Source organism: Panthera leo, chromosome B4 (genome assembly GCF_018350215.1).
Source record: "Panthera leo isolate Ple1 chromosome B4, P.leo_Ple1_pat1.1, whole genome shotgun sequence".
Taxonomy (NCBI): domain Eukaryota; kingdom Metazoa; phylum Chordata; class Mammalia; order Carnivora; family Felidae; genus Panthera; species Panthera leo.
This window is the reverse complement of record NC_056685.1, coordinates 53,746,622-53,762,474: the sequence shown is the minus strand read 5'-3', so window position 1 is coordinate 53,762,474 and position 15,853 is coordinate 53,746,622. Positions and strand designations below refer to the sequence as shown.

Below are 15,853 nucleotides of genomic sequence, written 5' to 3'. Positions count from 1 at the left end.
AAAAGGCGAAGAATGTATATCCAATAGGCAACAGAGGAGCAGATATGTTAGAAATGGAAAATAGAAAGGGAAGAGAACTTCACAGAGAATAGAACTTTGAGAAACAAGTGCATTTAGGGGCAGGTGAAAGAAAATGGATCATCATAGGACAGAAAGCAAAAAGACTTAAATATGTAAAAGGAAAATAGGAGCATTGTTAAAAGAGTTATTCAAGTTTTATAATATTATTAGGTTTATATAATGTTATGACACTTTTCTAAATTATTTTTAAATATGAGGAAAATAATTACTTCATGATTCCATAAGTCATGGCTGTCTGATAATTGGTATTAACATTCCTTTTCAAATGGAGCATTAATCGGGGCGCCTGGGTGGCTCAGTCGGTTAAGCGTCCAACTTCGGCTCAGGTCATGATCTTGCATTGAGTTCCAGCCCCACATCGGGCTCTGTGCTGACAGCTCAAAGCCTGGAGCCTGCTTCAGATTCTGTGTCTCCCTCTCTCTCTGGCCCTCCCCCATTCATGCTCTGTCTCTCTCAGTCTCAAAAATAAATAAACGTTAAAAAAATTCAAATGGAGCATTAATCAATACAAAGAACAACAAAAATATAGTGTAGGTTCCTGGGGCAGATGGCTGGGGCAAAAAAAGGAGGAAATAAATGGTTGTGTAATTCTCTACAAACACTAGATGCTGTAACTATTCTATAACTGGTAATACATTAGATTACTTCAAAGATGTCAAAAAGTGAAATCATTGCACGGCCAGCTAACGTGTCTCTTTAAATACATGTTCACCTTCTTGAAGAAAAATATTTCCCTTTGTGAATGCAGTTCCACAGTCACAATAATAACAAGATTTTTTAGAACTTTTTTAAAAAACTTTTTTAATGTTTATTTTTGAGAGAGAGAGAGAGACACAGAGGATGAGCAGGGGAGGGGCAGAGAGAGAGGGAGACACAGAAACTGAAGTAGGCTCCAGGCTCTGCACTGTCAGCACAGAGCCCAACACGGGGCTGGAACCCACGAACGGGGAAATCATGACCTGAGCCAAAGTCAGATGCTTAACTGACTGAGCCACCTAGGCACCCCCAAAATGTTTTTTTTAAACAGCTGTTTTTCAAAATGTGATCTATACAATAAATAACCTCACCTGAACCAAACCAGAAATTGGTTATATACTTGTGTCTCCCAGGGCTAATGATGAAATTTGAATTTCTTTTCACTTTTAGCTTGATATGTTCAGGTTGGCATGTATATGAATCATTGTTGCTACCAAATATATTTTGATTGAGATCATTTTGATGGCTAGAATTCCAAAATCTCATGTAAACCTGAAAGAATTTTCAAGACTAAAAATGGAAAATTTACTTAAACTTTCATGTAAGTCTGTCTTGGGTTAATGTGAAGTTAAAAAAATAATAATGGAGAAGATAATGCAGTGTTTGTAGTATTTGAAACAACGTATTTTTTTCTTTTAAAAACAGGTAAAATTCTTTGGTGCAACTGTTCTGACATCAGTATTTATATCAATTAAATTAGCCATATCTACTTGATACCCTATTTTAGCATTTTTCTCATTGGAAGGGAATATGCTTTACCTTCTTTATACCTCCATTTATTTTATGGGAACTACAATTTCAATAAACAAAAAAGTATAAATACAAAGCGGTGTTCCTTTTTCTTCCCTTACTATAATAACTAGCTCTGGGAAATATTTTAATTATTTATCAGAAAACAATTTTAATTTCTCTTATCTTCAACATAGCTAATGTTAAAATGTTACCTTATACACTAAAATGAAAAATAGTTAAGTATCAAGATAAGTAAACAATAATTCCATTCCACTGGCCGTTCTCCATTTCCTCCAGATGCTTGAGTTCTAGGCTGTTCTTCTCTTTGCCCATCCTAAAGGGGAGCTAGCTTTCAATATACAGGAAGATCTTGACCCTGGAAAATGAATCTAAAAGTCTTTAGGGAACTCACAGGCAGTCTCATGCCCCACTTAATTACTAATTCATTCAGGACATTTACATTGAGCACTCACTACTAATTGAAGATTGGGACTACAAAGGGAGACTAGTAATAATCCCTAAGATTAAGGAGTTTATTGTGGTGGGGTGTGAGGGTTAGGGTGAGTAACAGGTAGTTTTAAAATAAGGTGATACAATGGAATACTACGTGGCAATGAGAAAGAAAAATATGGCCTTGTGTAGCAATGTGGATGGAACTGGAGAGTGTGATGCTAAGTGAAATAAGCCATACAGAGAAAGACAGATACCATATGGTTTCACTCTTATGTGGATCCTGAGAAACTAACAGAAACCCATGGGGGAGGGGAAGGAAAAAAAAAAAAAGAGGTTAGAGTGGGAGAGAGCCAAAGCATAAGAGACTGTTAAAAACTGAGAACAAACTGAGGGTTGATGGGGGGTGGGAGGGAGGGCAGGGTGGGTGATGGGTATTGAGGAGGGCACCTTTTGGGATGAGCACTGGGTGTTGTATGGAAACCAATTTGACAGTAAATTTCATATATTAAAAAATAAAAAATAAAAAATAAAAAAAATAAAAAAATATAAAAAATAAAAAAAAAAAAGAAAAGCATTCCCCAGCTGCTTTTAATCCCTTGTTGGTTGTTTTACAAAACATTACTACAGATGAAATCTCTTCCATCTTGGGAGTTCAAAGTATAGGAAACTACCTAAGGGTTTATCAATTATTTACTAGGAACTAAGGACCTGGCATCTACCTGAAAGCTGAATTCAATCAGCTAATGAGCAATGGAGGCTGAATTTTCTGACCAACTATTTACCAGTTTAAGCCCTCTTGTCTGCTCTGGCATAACTAGCACCACAGTCTGGTTCAGTCAGCTTTGGGGTCCCACCTGCCAACAACTTGCTCCCCACTCCTCTTCCCTAGGCCTAAGGCGAAGCTTGCGAGGTACCAAGAACTTCGTACAGGGGCCGCCACGCAGTCTCTAGTATCTGAGAGCAATTGAGTGCGGGGGCGGGGGGAAAGAAGAGGCTAAAGCGGGATCTGGAAGGACAAGGTGGGGGCGAGAGGGTGCCTTGAGTGCCACCGCCGCGGGGTCAGGGAAGAGGCGGAACTATTGGCGCGTCAGCCTACCTGCTCAGCACAGGTGACACCCGCGATGCCACCGCCAACCACCACAAACTTTCCCGCCGTCGACGGAGGGCGCGCTGCCGCCATCATCTCAGACTCTTAGCGGTTTTCGGGCAACCGGTGGGCGAGCCGCAAGCGTTCTTGCTCTGGGAGCGGAAGTCAAGCTGGGCGGCCACTTCCGGTGCCGGGGCCTGAGCCTGAGACTCTGAGCTACGGGTGCCCAGCAGTTCACACTTAGTGTTCTCGCGTATCCGCTTAGAGCCTCGTTTCCGCGGTAGAAAGACGTCTCTTTGATTCCAGGGTTTCGTTTTACTGTCAGCACACCTGGATAGAATTTTGACACATAGGTATGATAAAGAGAAGACCAAAATAATAATAATAATAAATAATAATAATAATAAATTTAAAAAAGAAAAAATCTAACAAAATTAAAGTAAAAAGATGAGTCGCCAAGAGAAGCTTGGCAAATTGTCTATAAACACAGACCAGAGTTCTCACAGACCGGGCACTCTCAGAATAAATAAACTGCCCTGAAGTTTTCACTATTGGTTCTTCGAGGAATTTGACAGTCAGTTTTAAACTCTTATATCATAAGTAATATAATCCTTGCCTACCTTCTGCCTGGCAAACCAAGATTTGATACTTTGAAAGCACATTCTTCATGATATATTAAAGCAAAGCAATACTACTGAATTGTTCTGAGAAGTTATTTCCATTTACAATTTTGACCTCAGCTAAAATTTTCAGTAGTATAGAGAGTTGCTCACCATTTTGTCAAGATAAATGAACATTCCTCCCAAGTGTCCAGTAAATAGCATGAGTGAAGGAATTTAATATTCCCAAGGTAATTTTATTGCTAATACCTTTTTTGTTGTATTCGTTTTGAGAAATGACTAAGTTTTTTAAAAATGTTTTTTATATTCGTATTATAGTATTCACTATTTTCATTATTTTGCTATTTACTATTGCCTTTACTGTCTCATACAACATGTTTCCATAGTGTTGTACTATAATATTAAAAACGTACAATTTCTCTAAGTGGCTTACTCTAAAACTGGTAATTGCAACCCCCCCCCCCTTTAATTCTTTAAACTCTGTAAATAACCATTCTGGATAAATAGAAAACCCTGCCATGTAATTATATATATTTGCTGATATTCTAATAATTATTGAATAATTATTAAATACTTAATTTCACAAATTAAATAGTAGTTCAATTGTGAGTTTAATTCCCATTACTAGCTTAGACAACCAAACAAAACATTTCTAAGAGGAGGAACTAGTACTTTAAGCCCATTGTTTACTTCTGTAGCTTCTTATTTTCACATGATCTCACTCACACTGTGCTCTAATTAGATTGAACCGCACTGGCAGCACCCAGGATATGGTATGTTCTTTCTTTTCTGAGCATTTGAACATAACTTTTTCTGTGATATTCTTCCTCCAACTAATTTCCCCTAGCTAAATCCTTGCTGACCTTTGGTTACCTCCCTTAAAAAGGTCATTACCTCCCTTAAAAAGCTTTATCAAATGTTGTTAAGACTGAGCTAGGTGTCTTCTCTGTATGTCCCAATAGCACCTTGTCATCCCCTGAGTTTAGACTTATATCACCTTATTTTATTTTATTTATTTTTATTTTTTTTAATATGTGAAATTTATTGTCAAATTGGTTTCCATACAACACCCAGTGCTCATCCCAAAAGGTGCCCTCCTCAATACCCATCACCCACCCTGCCCTCCCTCCCACCCCCCATCAACCCTCAGTTTGTTCTCAGTTTTTAACAGTCTCTTATGCTTTGGCTCTCTCCCACTCTAACCTCTTTTTTTTTTTTTTCCTTCCCCTCCCCCATGGGTTTCTGTTAGTTTCTCAGGATCCACATAAGAGTGAAACCATATGGTATCTGTCTTTCTCTGTATGGCTTATTTCACTTAGCATCACACTCTCCAGTTCCATCCACATTGCTACACAAGGCCATATTTTTCTTTCTCATTGCCACGTAGTATTCCATTGTATCACCTTATTTTAAAACTACCTGTTACTCACCCTAACCCTCACACCCCACCACAATAAACTCCTTAATCTTAGGGATTATTACTAGTCTCCCTTTGTAGTCCCAATCTTCAATTAGTAGTGAGTGCTCAATGTAAATGTCCTGAATGAATTAGTAATTAAGTGGGGCATGAGACTGCCTGTGAGTTCCCTAAAGACTTTTAGATTCATTTTCCAGGGTCAAGATCTTCCTGTATATTGAAAGCTAGCTCCCCTTTAGGATGGGCAAAGAGAAGAACAGCCTAGAACTCAAGCATCTGGAGGAAATGGAGAACGGCCAGTGGAATGGAATTATTGTTTACTTATCTTGATACTTAACTATTTTTCATTTTAGTGTATAAGGTAACATTTTAACATTAGCTATGTTGAAGATAAGAGAAATTAAAATTGTTTTCTGATAAATAATTAAAATATTTCCCAGAGCTAGTTATTATAGTAAGGGAAGAAAAAGGAACACCGCTTTGTATTTATACTTTTTTGTTTATTGAAATTGTAGTTCCCATAAAATAAATGGAGGTATAAAGAAGGTAAAGCATATTCCCTTCCAATGAGAAAAATGCTAAAATAGGGTATCAAGTAGATATGGCTAATTTAATTGATATAAATACTGATGTCAGAACAGTTGCACCAAAGAATTTTACCTGTTTTTAAAAGAAAAAAATACGTTGTTTCAAATACTACAAACACTGCATTATCTTCTCCATTATTATTTTTTTAACTTCACATTAACCCAAGACAGACTTACATGAAAGTTTAAGTAAATTTTCCATTTTTAGTCTTGAAAATTCTTTCAGGTTTACATGAGATTTTGGAATTCTAGCCATCAAAATGATCTCAATCAAAATATATTTGGTAGCAACAATGATTCATATACATGCCAACCTGAACATATCAAGCTAAAAGTGAAAAGAAATTCAAATTTCATCATTAGCCCTGGGAGACACAAGTATATAACCAATTTCTGGTTTGGTTCAGGTGAGGTTATTTATTGTATAGATCACATTTTGAAAAACAGCTGTTTAAAAAAAACATTTTGGGGGTGCCTAGGTGGCTCAGTCAGTTAAGCATCTGACTTTGGCTCAGGTCATGATTTCCCCGTTCGTGGGTTCCAGCCCCGTGTTGGGCTCTGTGCTGACAGTGCAGAGCCTGGAGCCTACTTCAGTTTCTGTGTCTCCCTCTCTCTCTGCCCCTCCCCTGCTCATCCTCTGTGTCTCTCTCTCTCTCTCAAAAATAAACATTAAAAAAGTTTTTTAAAAAAGTTCTAAAAAATCTTGTTATTATTGTGACTGTGGAACTGCATTCACAAAGGGAAATATTTTTCTTCAAGAAGGTGAACATGTATTTAAAGAGACACGTTAGCTGGCCGTGCAATGATTTCACTTTTTGACATCTTTGAAGTAATCTAATGTATTACCAGTTATAGAATAGTTACAGCATCTAGTGTTTGTAGAGAATTACACAACCATTTATTTCCTCCTTTTTTTGCCCCAGCCATCTGCCCCAGGAACCTACACTATATTTTTGTTGTTCTTTGTATTGATTAATGCTCCATTTGAATTTTTTTAACGTTTATTTATTTTTGAGACTGAGAGAGACAGAGCATGAATGGGGGAGGGCCAGAGAGAGAGGGAGACACAGAATCTGAAGCAGGCTCCAGGCTTTGAGCTGTCAGCACAGAGCCCGATGTGGGGCTGGAACTCAATGCAAGATCATGACCTGAGCCGAAGTTGGACGCTTAACCGACTGAGCCACCCAGGCGCCCCGATTAATGCTCCATTTGAAAAGGAATGTTAATACCAATTATCAGACAGCCATGACTTATGGAATCATGAAGTAATTATTTTCCTCATATTTAAAAATAATTTAGAAAAGTGTCATAACATTATATAAACCTAATAATATTATAAAACTTGAATAACTCTTTTAACAATGCTCCTATTTTCCTTTTACATATTTAAGTCTTTTTGCTTTCTGTCCTATGATGATCCATTTTCTTTCACCTGCCCCTAAATGCACTTGTTTCTCAAAGTTCTATTCTCTGTGAAGTTCTCTTCCCTTTCTATTTTCCATTTCTAACATATCTGCTCCTCTGTTGCCTATTGGATATACATTCTTCGCCTTTTTCCTTGCTAACAGAATCCTAATTTTGTTTAAATTTACAATGTGCTATCTACCTGGAGCAGAGACCTGAGGGGGAAAGAGTAAGATATGAGGTGAGAAAGGATAATGAAAGAGGTAGACAGATTAAATAGAGCTTTGTAGGCTATGTGAGAACTTTGGTACTTATTTAATGAAATGAGGAGGCATTGCAAGGTTTTGAACATAAGAGTGACATGCTCTGAAGGCAAGGTCAAAAGCAGAGAGACAAAATGCAGCAAGTGAGAGGAGATGGTGGCTTGCATCAGGAAGAAGTACTTGAATTCTGGATATATTTTGAAGGAAGAACCAACAGGATTTGGAGGGTTGACCATATACTTTTTATCATGTCTATTAGATATTCATAAAACTGAAAAGGGATTCTATTAAATATTATGCCAAGACAAGAGACATAAATCAGAACTGTCCTGGACAAAAGTAGACATAAAATCATTAGTCATTAGTGACCTTGAAAGAACTTCCCCTCCCTGCCCTCTGCAGAGCATTTCTTTCTCTTCTTTCCTCTCCAAACTGTCCCATAATCCACAAAAATTTATACATTTTGAAACTGTTTATCCTGGGTCAGAAAAATGTCTTCTGAGAAAAATCATCATTGAATGAGAAAGAGAAGGAAGTATTGCTTTAGAGTTTTTGGCTTAAGTAGCCAAATGGATGATATACCATCCACTGAGATGGGGGAACCTGAAGGTGGAATGGCACCTTTTTGTTTGTTTTTGTTTTGTTTTGTTATGTTTTGTTTTGTTTTTGAGTGAGAGAAGGAGGAAGGAGAACATCAATTCTAATTCAATTTTTTACATGTTATCTTTGATATATCCAGTAGAGATGATAAGTAGACATATATCTGAAGTTTGGTAGTAACATCCAGCCTGGATACATCAGTTTGGGAATGATCAGCCTATAAGAGGTGTTTTTAAGCCATTAAATTAGATGAGATCACTGAGGAAGTTTATATAGATTAAATAAAGAAGAGAACCAAGGACTGAGCCATGAGGTATTCTAGTGTTACAAGATCAACCAGAGGAAGGGGGTGGGAGTCTCACCAGAGGAGACAGAAATAAATCACCCATAATACAGGAGAAAAATAAGAGATGTAGTGTCCTAGAAGCCAAGTGAAGAGACTTTTCAGGAGAAAGGAATGATAGACTTTGTCAAATGCCACTAATAAGTTAAGAGAAGACTGAAAAATATCCATTAGATTTAATAATGGAAAGGTCATTGGTAGGTTGACCATATGAGTTATCATTCAAACTTGACTTTTCAAAAACCAAAAGGGAGGGTGGATGTTAATTATGATGCTAAGGTAATAGGCATAAATCAGAACTGACCTGGGCAAGACTGGACATAAGTTCACCTTTGTCATTTGTGACCCCCTTCACGGAAATACTACTTCTTTTCTCCTTTTCTCTTAAGTATGCTCCAGTCAGGCTTTTGGACCCACATTCTATAGAAATTGATCAGTTTTGCAATTGTTTTTCCTAGATCAAAAACAAATGTCTTCTGGACAAAGGTAGTATTGAATGATTGAATTCTAGGATTACATAACATTTTATCTTCTGCTAGATTTTGGTCAGAAAATATATATATAAATATACTTCAGTAGGTTGATCTAATTTACCTAGATCAAGGGTTCACAAACTTCCCTTGTGAAGGGCCAGATAAATATTTTGGCTCTACAGAACATATGGTCTCTCTCATAACTACTCAACTCTCCCATTGAAGCATGAAAGCAGCCATAGACAATATGTAAACAAATTATCATGACATTCTTCCCATACAACTCCATTTATGGACAATGAAATTTGAATTTCATATAATATTTACATACTTTTTAAAATTAAGCATTGTATATTGATACAATTGAAGATTCACATACAGTTATAGGAAGTACCATAAAAATATCCATGTACCTTTACCCAGTTTCCCTCCAATGGTAATGTCTTGAAAAGCTACAGTACAAATCATTTTGTACTGTACAGTACAGAACATTTCCATTACCACAGGATTGCTCATGCTTCCTCTTTATAGCCACACCTACTTCTCTACCACTGTCATCTCCTTAACTCCTAGCAACCACTAATTTGTTCTCCACTTCTGTTATTTCGTTATTTAAATAATTCCATTCTATAAATGGAATAAGACAATAAGTAAACTTGTAGGATTAACTTTTTTCACTCAGCATCATTCTCTGGAGATTCATCGAGGTTGTTGCATGTATCAATAGTTAAATGTTCTGTTTTCAAAAGTGGAAGCTCCCTTACCTCTTTAAATCTTTATACATAATTGTTCTATATTCTGTGCCTGAAATTTCCAGTATTTGCAGTTCTCAGTAGTCTAATTCTGTTTGTTATTTCTTCTGACTCTCACTCACTTTTTCTTCTGTTGAAACCCAGAGGCACTGGTGACTTGGAACCTTCCTCTAGAATTTTGGCTTAATGAAGGAGACTCATATTTAGCTTCCCTCTGTTGCTTTTGGAGTAAGGTATACCATCCCAATACTGGTATTTTTCTGGCCTTCAGTTTTAGAACAACCCAGGTGCAGGTTGGGAGTGGGAGTAGGGTCATAAAGTTTTACTATCCTTATAGACCTCCCCTACTTCTGTGGAGACCCATGACATGTTGAAAAAAAAGTATGTTTTCTTTCCACAAGCTGGAGGTGTTCTGGAGATGATATTGTGTAGTGAGAAAGTCTTTCAGTACACTTATCTGACATAATGCTGGAAACAAAGGTCAACATTCCATTTCTATATGTTTACTGATTATCCTCACATTTCAATACATATGTACATTGTACTATCCTCAAATGCGTATATGCTTCCAATATTTTCCCAAACAGCTCAGGAAATTTAGCATGATTTAACTTCTCTTTGATATGCACCATCTCTCATCTTTACACATAGTTTTGGCCATTGAGTATATGTATCAGTTTGTATAGTTTTTATTTTTTATATTTTGTTTACACTTTTAATAAATTATTTTTATAAGTATCAAAATTATGCATAAAAATGTCAGGAACTACAAATCTTTCAGCAAAAATAATAGTATTTGTTACTTTTCTCCATTCACAAACACCCCTCATTAAAGAAAATTACTTTTAATATATTTTTTTCTGGTATCACCTCTTTTTTCTTTCCAACTAAGAACTGGCTTTATGCTTTTTATCTGCTTCTTCCTATGGAAGATGTAATTCTCTTTAACCCATTGTATATGTAACTACACAGACAAATACTCCTTTTGATAGCATCCCAATATAGTCAATTATCATTTTGATTAAATGTTTGTCAATGTTTGTATAGTTATGACTGTGTAAATATTATTCACAGTTGATATTACAATATGAATACCTTTCTTGTATAACTTTTTTGTTTTCCTGGAATCAATGGTTGCCTTGCCTTTTTACTTGCTTACTTTACTTGCTTAGTGTTCTTATCACTAATTTCTTCCCAAACTGTCCAAAAAATGAAGATATGACAGGGACATAGAAAATTAATATATTGAGTACCTACTATGTGCTACTTACTTCCCTCATGGAGTTAACATTCTAAATCAGTAAGTTCAAACAGTTAATATTCCAGCTCAATAACTTCAAACACATCAGTAATGTAACAGTTTTGGGTTTTCCTTAGAATTTTCCTTCATTGAGCCCTTCATTCCCCTGATTCAGTTGAAATGAATTAATACGAAACTTAGTAAAAGGGAGACAAACTGAAATTATGAATTAACATGGTAGAAGCAAGTCCAAGTATATCACTAATTAAAAGAAATATAATTACTCAACTCACCAGTTAAAAGATACAGATTAATAAATAGGGCAAATAATCTAAATGTATAGTATTTACAAAAGAAACACCAAATATAAGGACATGCAAAGATCAAAAGTAAAAAAAATTTTAAAAATATTTACATCAGGCAAATGTTAGCCAAGATAACGTTGGTATTGTTATTTATATCAGATAAATTAGACTTTGAGGCAAAAAAATTATAAAGAATAAAATAAATCATCACATAATGATAAAGATTGCAATACATTTTGAAAATGTAGAATTTTAACCCTTAAAATACATGAATCAAAATTGATAGACATTACAGACATTGATACATCCACTATTGTACTGCCAAATAAAACTAAAACAATTTTGTGACAAGTTTGATGTCTTTTATTCGAGGGAAAACAATTCATGGGTTGGGGGGTTACACTGCCTCATAAGCAGTGGAACAATGTTCCCAAAGGATTTGGGACAAGAGGGAGTTTTGTAGAACTTTAGAGGAGGCCGCTTTGAAACAGGACATGATTGGCTGGGAGGTCAGGGTAGCAGCTCCTATTTTCTAGGGTAAGGTAAGCTAGCTAAAGCTAAGTTGGAGGACTGTGTTTGGTGTATGTTAGGATTCTTTGACAGGTGCTTCTTGTAAGTGCAGGCTGAATTGGCTTTACATTTGTGACATGGGCCAGGTACTGGGGTGACCTCCATTTTGAGGGGCCTGACATACAAATTAAGTTTAACAGTACTGAATGTCAGTACACTCTTGTGATTATTGATAAGTCAAATATAGAAAAGGCTAGAACAATTTTAAACACCTAAACAATACTATTAACAAGCTAAAACAAGTTAGAAGTTAGAAACAACAAAGCATAAATACAAACTCCCCACATTTGGAAATTGAAAAAAATGCTACCAAACAAGTCATAAATTAAAAAAAAAATAATGAAAACTAAAAATGGTCTAGAACTGAATGGTAAGAAAATAGTATTCACCAAAATAGTATTTACCTTAAGGACTTACATTAGGAAAAAAAGAAAGTATCACAATCAGTGAACTAAGCATCCATCTTAAATAAGTCATAGGACCTTTCTTCTGGACTGAAGTCCAAGAGTGCAAGTCACAGCACTGTAACATGGTAGAATCTTGGTCTTTAACCCTAACCCTTTACTATGGCATTCATTAATGGGAAAGCAGCAGCCCTCAGGGCTGAGATCCAAAAGTTACAGAACTTGGGGTCTGAGCCTTCACCTTAACACTCTATCAAGAATGATTGCCTCGAGGACTAAACAGGAGCTGATTTCCAGTGGAGCTTTGCAGGGACTAGTTTACAGAGAATTAGTTTTGAACAAATTAACTCTTACTTCTCAACGAAGGAGAAAGCTCAAAATTGGTTCTTTTAGAAAACTAACAAGACAAATTCATCAATGCAACTCAACAGATTAAGAGAGGAAAATATATTATCATTTGATTAATAACTGAAAAAATCCAACAGGAAATCATGGTAAATTTTCTAAGTAACTCAGGAATAGAAAGAAAAGGATCTTAAACTTATAAAATTATTTATGAAATGATTAAATTTGACAAAAGATATTTGTTATATCTATAAGGAAATTATGAAACTTTATTTAGAAATACTTTTTTAAATTCCAGATAGAGATACTATGTTCATAGATAGAACCAAATATCATACAGATGGCATTTATCACCAAATTGATCTATAGATTCAATGCAATTCACAAACATGACACTTGATAAGATTATTCTAATTTTATATGGTCAAGTAAAAGGACACAAATAGGGTGTTTCTAAAGGAAAGTCTGTGGGAGGGTGGACTTAGTCTATCGGATTCTAATAATTATTATAATGACATAATAATAAACACTGTGTAGTAACATTGCAGAAATAGATAAATTGACAAATGGAATAAAATTAGAGCCCAGAAAGAGGCCCAGATGTGCTTGGAATTTTGGTATGACTGTGATGACATGAGAGATCAATGGGGAAATGAGAAATTGTCTAATAAATGGACCTGGAGAAAAGTATATCCTTATTGAAAAAGATAATATTGGATTAGTATATCATATCATATAGAAAGATCAACTTTAGATGTATTAAAGATCTACTTATCAAAAACAAAATTTTAAAACATGACATGAAAAAATTTAGTTTAAAAAAATATTTTTGGACAGAGTTTTATTGTCACAAACAGGCATTGGCAATAAATTTTTAAAAATTGAAAAATTTGGGGTGCCTGGGTGGCTCAGTCAGTAAAGCATCCGACTTCAGCTCAGGTCATGATCTCACAGTCTGTGAGTTCGACCCCCGCATCGGGCTGTGTGCTGACAGCTCAGAGCCTGGAGCCTGCTTCTGATTCTGTGTCTCCCTCTCTGTCTGTCCCTCCCCCGCTCATGCTTTGTCTCTCTCTGTCTCAGAAATAAATAAACATTAAAAAAATTTATTTATTTATTTTTTTTTATTTTTTTATTTTTTTATTTTTTTATTTTTTTTTTATTTTTTAATATATGAAATTTACTGTCAAATTGGTTTCCATACAACACCCAGTGCTCATCCCAAAAGGTGCCCTCCTCAATACCCATCACCCACCCTGCCCTCCCTCCCACCCTGCCCTCCCTCCCACCCCCCATCAACCCTCAGTTTGTTCTCAGTTAAACATTAAAAAAAAATTAAAAAAATAAAATAAAAATTGAAAAATTTGACTATACTAAAAAGTAAGAATTTTTGTTCATCAAAAGCCAACATAAAGAATGAAATGACAAGTAAAAAAGTTGGAGAAAATATTTACAATGCATACAACTAATATATTAGAATTAGTAATATACAAAGAACCTTTACTCATTAATAAGAAGAGTACAAACAGCCCAATAGAAAAATAGATCAGAGAAATAAGCAGGCATATCACAGAAGAAACATATAGCCAATAGACATATTAAGAAAATGTTCAATCTTCTCAATTAATCAGTAAATTATACATCACAATCATGAGATATCATTTTATACCCATCCTTTTGAGAAAAATAAAAAAGTCTGAAAATACCAAGTCTGTATTTCAATAACATTTTCCATGCATTGCTGTTCAGTATAAAGTAACTACTAGAAGAGTTTGCATTTACTTCCCTAAGTTGAACATTCACATACCTTCAGTTGCATCCTTCCACAGGGTAAGTCTATTTTCAAAATAAAATTTTGCACTTGTATAATAAGAGCTGTTCTTAATAGCAAAACCCAGATAAAGAGTTTTGTGTTCGAAAACCCTACAGTTCTCTCTTTTCAGTAGGGAATAATCCTGTTCTTTCTTTGTATGTTCCTCTCCAATGTGTCTACTATGACATCACTAACCCACTCATACATAACACTTGACTTCTGACACTCTGGTTACCAAATGTATATGGAGTTTTCCCCACATCAAGCAATTCTCTGCAACCGCATCTGGGTGTTCTATAATTTTACTCAATTCCAACACTATCTACCTGGAAGTAGCATAAGACCCCACTAAGGCTTCATTCCCACAAGACTGCCCCCACCTGCAGATTCCAATCACAACTAGTAGATCCCCAGGTTACCCACAACTTCTTTTCAATTTGGTTACACATCAGAGGTTCGTATGATCCTTCCTGAGGTTTGATTAATTTTCTAGAGCAGCTCACACAACTAAGGAAAACACTTATTTACATTTACAAGTTTATTAAATGATATGATAAAGAACACAGATGAATAGCCAGATGAGGATATACATATGGCAAGGTGTGGGAGGATCTTAAGTGCAGGTGCTTCTGTCCCTGTGGAGATGTAGTATGTCACCCTCCTGGTATAAGGGTGTGTTCTCCAAACTGGATGTTCTCTGGGCCCACTGCTATTGGGATTTTGTGGAGGCTTCCTCACATAGACATGATCAATTATTAAGTCTATTCCCAGCCTCTCTCCCCACACTGGAAGATGAGGAGGGAGGTAAGGCTGAAAATTCCAAGCTTCTAATCATGGCTTGGTCTTTCTGGTGACCAGCTGCCATCTAGGAGCCATCCCAGGAACCCACCTTGAGTTGCTTCAATAGAATATACAGGAGCCCTGTGTCAGGGATAGGGTCAAAAACAAATATTAGAAGAAGATATTCTTAGTGCTCTTATACCTTAGAAAATTACAAGGGTTTGGGGAGCTCTGTGCCAGGAACAGGGGGAGAGACCAACAAACCTTCATGCCTTCAAAGAGAAAGTAGGTAATTTAACTGTGGTACATTCACCCAATGGAGTTTTATGCAGCAATAAAAACAAATTAATTACCATGATACAATATCCAACAAAATGAATGAATCATAGCAATAAGTGAAAAAAAATTGAGTCCCCTCAAATTACATACACCCTGAAACACTTTATAAAGTTTGAAACAAACAGATATATGCATGCATGGTTGTGCTCTCTCTCTCTGCCTCTCTGTCTCTGTCTCTCTCTCTCTCTGCCCCTCTCTCTTTAGGAATATTCATAAAAACAAAACTACATAAAAATGAAAGCAAAGGAATGATGAACAAAATATTCATGATGAACATAAGATTCAGGTGGATGGTTACCTTGAACTGGATGAGACAGGAGGTGGGTTGGTGGGAAAATCAGACAGATGCAGTTTATCGATAAGGTGTTAGGTTTTGCAAATAAAAGCATCCATGCATGGGCAATGATGAGAACAAGTTGTAAACCAAGGGGTGTTATTAATGTAATTCTAGGTTCCTGAGGCCCCATAAGTTTGTTGTTTTTTTTTTGTTTG

The 15,853-nt window shown here is 35.9% G+C and overlaps 1 protein-coding gene across 4 annotated transcripts in view; it reads right to left on the bottom strand.

The window, feature by feature from the left end:
- Positions 1–14,335, bottom strand: part of LOC122224326 (pyridine nucleotide-disulfide oxidoreductase domain-containing protein 1) — a 65,096-nt gene extending 50,761 nt beyond the window's left edge. For 2 of the 4 annotated variants that reach the window (XM_042945993.1, XM_042945994.1), the window contains exons 1-2: positions 14,237–14,335; positions 3,119–3,439 (exon numbers count right to left, since the gene is read on the bottom strand). In XM_042945993.1, coding sequence (XP_042801927.1) covers positions 3,119–3,205 — 87 coding nt within the window. In that variant the 5' untranslated portion in view covers positions 3,206–3,439; positions 14,237–14,335. The other 2 variants (XM_042945996.1, XM_042945995.1) reach the window with 2 other exon arrangements.
- Positions 14,336–15,853: the final 1,518 nt, after the last annotated feature.